General features: G+C 40.8%; 1 protein-coding gene across 1 annotated transcript in view; it reads right to left on the bottom strand.

Annotated features, from left to right (window-relative positions):
- Positions 1-6,187, bottom strand: part of LOC139969265 (uncharacterized) — a 35,322-nt gene that overhangs the window by 1,421 nt on the left and 27,714 nt on the right. The window contains exons 27-32 of the mRNA XM_071974179.1: positions 5,881-5,950; positions 4,973-5,099; positions 4,246-4,434; positions 3,544-3,646; positions 2,759-2,896; positions 367-546 (exon numbers count right to left, since the gene is read on the bottom strand). Coding sequence (XP_071830280.1) covers positions 367-546; positions 2,759-2,896; positions 3,544-3,646; positions 4,246-4,434; positions 4,973-5,099; positions 5,881-5,950 — 807 coding nt within the window. The remainder of the gene's footprint in view (positions 1-366; positions 547-2,758; positions 2,897-3,543; positions 3,647-4,245; positions 4,435-4,972; positions 5,100-5,880; positions 5,951-6,187) is intronic.

Raw genomic sequence — 6,187 nt, 5'->3', positions numbered from 1 at the left:
TCCTGTCACCAAGAATTAATATGCGATGAACATATATTCATCTTCATTTGTATTTACAAGGAACAAAATTCACAAGATGATATAGTTATCAAAATGACAAGAGTAATACTTCACCATATGAGTGATAAACATACCATGAGATAGGCTACTTTAAAATATACATTGAAAAGAAATCTATTGTTTCATGACGTCAGCTGTAATTTCGCATGCGCTATCGTCCCTCTAGCTGATAGAAATGTTATTATGGTTCAAAATGTAACTCATTCAAGATCGTTTCCTCTCTCAACACCTCAACCCCCCCCCCCTCCCCACCTTCACCTTACTTATCTCCTATTTATAAAGTATTTTTTGAATAACATCACATACCGATGCAATTTCTTGGACCCGCTGAGAAAGGAATATAAGAGAATGGGTCTCGTCCTTCTACATTCTCTGGCAGAAAGTTATCTGGATTAAATTCGTCAGGATTCGAGAAGTAGACACCACTGCGTTGCATGAAGTAAATGCCAACCAAGACCACCGTTCCCTTGGGTACAAAGTTACCACCTTGGAGGAAATGAGGACTTGGTTACATAACTAAATAAGAGCATCTTATATACATCGGAGAATGAGAGAATTGTCCAAAAGGAAACTTAGCAGGCATGAGCACAAAAAACAACAAACAAACAAGATTCATCTTTTCGCTTTTATAGCCTATATGTCACGGTTCCTCCGTATCAAAGTAATGTTATGAAATAGTGATACCATCTCTTTGATGTTACCGAAAAACTCCATCGAGACACCTTACAGGCCTCTTATGTATTTATCTAGGTCATGGATTCAGTTTTCCCACGAGAAGTTTTAACTATCTTATTGAATCTTGGTACAGGGCCTTTTCCCAAAATAGATTCCATTATGTCTGTGGAACATTCGAGAAGGTTCTCTCACGTGGTATGGAAGTTTCCATAGAAAGGGGATGGACTTCCAAACTCCCAACCAATCAGGGCAGATCAGTGCCAGCGCACTTATTTTTATATCGTTAAGCTAATACAGGATGGTCAGGTTATTGGCTGCCTACTGATTGTGCGCAGAGGGATTTTATAGAAGTAAGGTATAAAAGGGCATGGGGCCGAAAGTTTATCACTCCGTCAGAAATTTATCACTCCGTCATCAGTTCGTCGCTTCGTCACCATTTCATCACTCCTTCTAATTGCGTAATTGACGGAGTCAAGTCAAATCATTGTAATTTAGTTTTATTTGTAAAGAGAATCGACAGAGAAGAAATTATACCGAATCATCAAATCAAATCCGATCTTGTCAAATTGTTTTTCTGTGAACTCATTGTTTTCTCCCGTTCGAGACATCTCCTGAAGAAGCATAAATACGGCATCAAGATAACCCCAGTACCTTTCTATCGCGAGTCCCGATATAGTATCACTATCGGAGGAGCCGGGCTCGTCACAATATTACAGTAAAATCAAACCGAAACTATTAGCAATCTGCTTAGCCACTAAAGAGCCTGTGTAAGAGAATCTGTAAATGTAAAATGGGCCTGACGTTTCGATCCTAGCAGGATCTTCTTCAGAGGTTGAATGAAGAAGCCTCTGAAGAAGATCCTGCTAGGATCGAAACGTCAGGCCTAGTTACTTTTACACACGATTCCTCCTTGTCGGACTTGATGTATGCTGCTGTCTCAGTGTTGGTATGTCTATCTAAATTTCTGTATGTCCGTGCCAGTCTCATAACATCTATTTGCCAAACCGTTCCCTTCAGTGGCGGAGCGTCCATACAGTTAGGGGGCGCATGTCCCCTCCCCCCCCTGACGGACTCAAATAGACTGCTGGCGCCCTTTTCAGCTCTTTACCACTTTTTACTTATTCGCGATTATTTACTTTATTATTGCGCTCTCATCTACCTATTGACATTTGTCACATTTTGTTGGTGTAATTTGGCGATGACACCTATTTATTCTTCGTTTATCTGCAAATTAGCCAGGCCCGGAAAGGGTCATTTCCGGCAATCTAGGGAGTATCTTTACTCAAAAAATGTTTGTACGCTACGCGCCAACCTGTGGTGGCGCTCCGATTAGATAGTGTCGAAAGTGCCCCTACAGTCCATTCTCGCCCCTCCTGACCAATACCCCTAGCTCCGCCACTGGTTCCTTTTGCATAGCTGTATACATCCATCCACTTGGAACTCAGTATGTCCGTGTAAGTCTCCATATATTAAACTTCGTGACCCTTTTTTGAGCCCAACTGTATCGCAGCATGTGCCCTACTGGGTCAATGTGTCCACCTCGGTATAATTATGGCTGAATACTATATCAGGCTCACCACTATCGTAATGGCTTGAGTAGGGACAGTGTAAAGTCACGGTTAAATTGTCCTTGCCCTGCCAAAGGGCTTTCAAGCCCTGGTATAACGCGGTTTGAAAAATGCTTAAGCCAGTGTTTGGAACGTTTATCATTGTTTGTGTGGGCAATTGGGTCGGATCCCGACACGTGTGATCGACAGAGACTTAATAAAAATATAAAAGTGACCAAAAGAGAGCAATAAATAAATAAATAAAAACAGAAACAAAAGGGGCCTTCCATTGAGGTTTCCAAACAACAAAAAGTGTGTGTGATGTGTATATGTCGGGAGAGAGATAGGGTGTTAGTGTCCCCTACTAAAAGACTTAAGTACGTGTCCCTCACCCCCCCCCCATCTACCCACTCCTCCCCTCCCCAACCGACGACATGTATTTTAAGTAATTTAAAGATGCATTAATACAGACTTACTAAGAGTGGTATTTTCCTCCAGCTGGCGAGCAATCATTGGGACGGAAGGATACAGTCGCAGAGTTTCCTTGATGACGTAACCAAGATATTTTAACTTTGCGATGTCGTCAGTCGTTATACTCCTTTCTTTGTCATCTCCTGTATAAGGGAGATAAACGATGCAGTTTGCGAAATGTTCTTAAGTGACGTTCAACGAATTTTGTGTGTGGTTGTTTGTGAATTGCTAAATTAACACTTTTCCATATTTGTCAGTTATGGAGATAATTTCAATATATAGTTAACTACCGTTCACACTACAGGTGTGCACTCACTTATAAGGTCTTTGCATTATACGCGCAATAAGATATTCTATCTCTGAATTCATAACACTGACGGTCATTATGATCATGAAAATAATTATAGAGGTGACGATGGCGATAACGATGACGATGACGATGACGATGACGATGACGATGACGATGATGATGATGATGACGATGATGATGATGATGACGATGATAATGACGATGATGAAGGCGATGACGATGACGATGACGACGACGACGACGATGACGATGACGATGACGATGACGATGACGATGACGATGACGATGATGATGATGACGATGATAATGACGATGATGAAGGCGATGACGATGACGATGATGATGACGAAGATGATGATGACGAAGATGATGATGACGAAGATGATGATGATGATGACGATGACAATGGTAATGACGATGATGAAGGCGATGGCGATGACGATGACAATAATGATGTAAACTAAAAGTACATCCGCTTACCGAATACTCTATCCAATTCTTGATGGACTTTCTCTTGAACCTTTGGGTGGTGACCAATCATAAATAAAGTCCAAGAGATTGATGCAGAGGTTGTGTCGTGACCCTATGTAAAGTAAAAATTAATATTAAAAAGACATAACTCGAGCGTTTTTCTTCCCCGTCTTTTTCTTCTTTTTTTCTCTAAAACTGCCATGTTGTCAAGATTTGTGGTGTAGCTTTTGTACCTCCTTCTCTGGTTTTCTTGTTAGCTGTTTGTCTACTTTCTTTTATTTTTTATTGAAATACTTACGATGTATGTCCTAAGTATATTGTACTCTATGATAGCATTTTCAGCATCTCTGACGTAAAGATAAATGATGACGATGATTTGAGTCTATGCCTCATGTAAATTACAGGTTTTATCCGTTAGATTGAACTTTTCAATCTATCAAACTAACAGCAAAATAGAGTTCAACTTTGGAGTGTTAGCTCAGTGGTTAAAGCCGGTGCCTTCCAATCATAAGGTCCCCGGTTCGAGTCACACCAAGATTAAAGTATGTCGTCCAGTTACAGAGTTGTTGACAATCGACAATTCATAATCATGGACGTTAAATATGAATGTAAGAGATTGACTTCTGTCAGCTTGTGGCTTTGATAAGCCAATGAGGCTTCTTCGCGAGTTCTGCTTGCAGGAGGGTCTAATATACATACATACATACTTACCTCAAACAAGAATGTATCAACCTCTTCTCGTACTTCGTCAAGAGTAAAATTACTGTTCTCTTCGTGTAGATCAAGGAGAAGATCTAAGAAGGCTCTCTTCTTCTTCTTCGTCGGGTTACCATTAGCAACGGATTTCTCGGATTTGGTTCCATTTTGGCGGCTTTTCTCTTTCATTCTCTCTTGTATAACCTGTTTCAAGAAGAAAAGCAAATTTTGAAAGAACGTCCATATGACGTCATACTTATTTTCACATGGTGTCATTTTCACACAAATGAGAACCTCCAGTAATGGCAGAATGGTAGAATGGTAGATGGCGGAACGGGCTGCAAGCTTATTCTCTTTCCCCCTACCCTCACTACCCCCTCCACCTCCCTTCATCTTCCTTCTACTTATCAGCGTCCCTCTTGTATTTAATGCAATATTTACAACTAAATATCATATGCGTTTTAGCATTTAATCTTTGAAATTATGATTATAACCATCTTATTCCCCCCCCCCCCCCAACCTCCACCACAACTTGAAATATTGATGCCCAACACCGTTAGCTAATATTCTAGTTCTAAATCGGATCTATGCAGGGCTGGATCATTTTGAGGTTATATTAAATCATTTAATACCATCCTATGTGGGTTTTTTTTTTCTGGGGAGGAGGCATTTACTTCCTGAAACATGGCTGGATTGAAACTTTATATATATTCATGCTGCACAATAAGAACTGCAGACTGACCGATTGAGTCATGCCGTGAAGTATCTCCAAGTATCGCTTGTGTTTTCGTCCATTCGGTAAGAGGTTGTAGATCGCATCTATCCAAAGCCAAGGGTACTTTTGTCTCTCTTGAATGACGTCACTCATCCTATAAGATCAAATGACAAGTTTCGTTCTGTATTTGAAGATATTTATAGGGTGTGAAGACTCGCGCCCAAAGAAACGTCTAATGCCGGTAACAGAAGTGTTAGACACCACCATGATCCCAGAAAATACACACACAGCTTGCTACCGTCGGTAATTAGACACTAGTGTACAGTCAGTACATACAGCTGCGGTCAATACCCACAGCACAGTATACACACGATACAGCGATGGACATCTCAGGTCCAGCTCAAGATAACAATTAAGGTATCACGTTTCATTACTGTCTGCATTTTGTAGCGACACGAACAAAACGTCACTTGCAAGCAACAGAAAGTAAACTTTTTCAGATGGCCGCACACGGTTTGGGGCGAGTCTTCAATGCCTTTAAACTTTATCTTGAGATTACTGTCAAGCACTTTCTGCAAACACCAAGTCCCCATATCAGACGTCCCAGATTAACACCGTCCGAGGGAGGAGTCGGGGAAGGGAAGGAAAGGACAGGAAGGAGGGGGGTGGGGGAGAGAAAGGATGGGTCAGGAAATGGAAGGACGAGAACGTACAGGGAGAGACAATGGAGAATATGCTTCTCAGTGGTCGTACAAAACATAATCACGTGATCTACCGTGTAACACGAAACTGCAGACTTAGGCTAAGTCTAACCATACCATCATTGACCCCACTAACAATTAACATTTTAAGTTTTAACAAGTTAATCAATTTACATATATAAAATGTTGTAACCCTAATTTAAGATGACTACACATTAGAAAAATGTAACATACTCTATGATGGCTTTGCAGTATTCGCTGTTATTTCCCTTCTGTGCTCCAATATCGATACCCATTGCGGTTCCTACAAAGGACAAAATGCAAATAAGTGTCAAAATATGTTGTCACCTTACCCTACCTCCACCCCCACCCCCCCCCCCCTCTTTCTCATTATTTTTACACCATCTGTATTTTAATTTATGCTCCTAAACATACAAGCATCAAACGAAGATGGTAACTGGACAATTGCCAAAGCAATCACTATGTTATTTTCGGCATTTCACCAACTGTTAATGCGGTATGGTACCTAATCCGCGACACA

Source organism: Apostichopus japonicus, chromosome 6 (assembly GCF_037975245.1).
Source record: "Apostichopus japonicus isolate 1M-3 chromosome 6, ASM3797524v1, whole genome shotgun sequence".
In the NCBI taxonomy this organism is placed as follows: Eukaryota; Metazoa; Echinodermata; class Holothuroidea; order Aspidochirotida; family Stichopodidae; genus Apostichopus; species Apostichopus japonicus.
The sequence above is the reverse complement of the archived record's forward strand: the minus strand, read 5'-3'. Positions and strand labels throughout refer to the sequence as shown.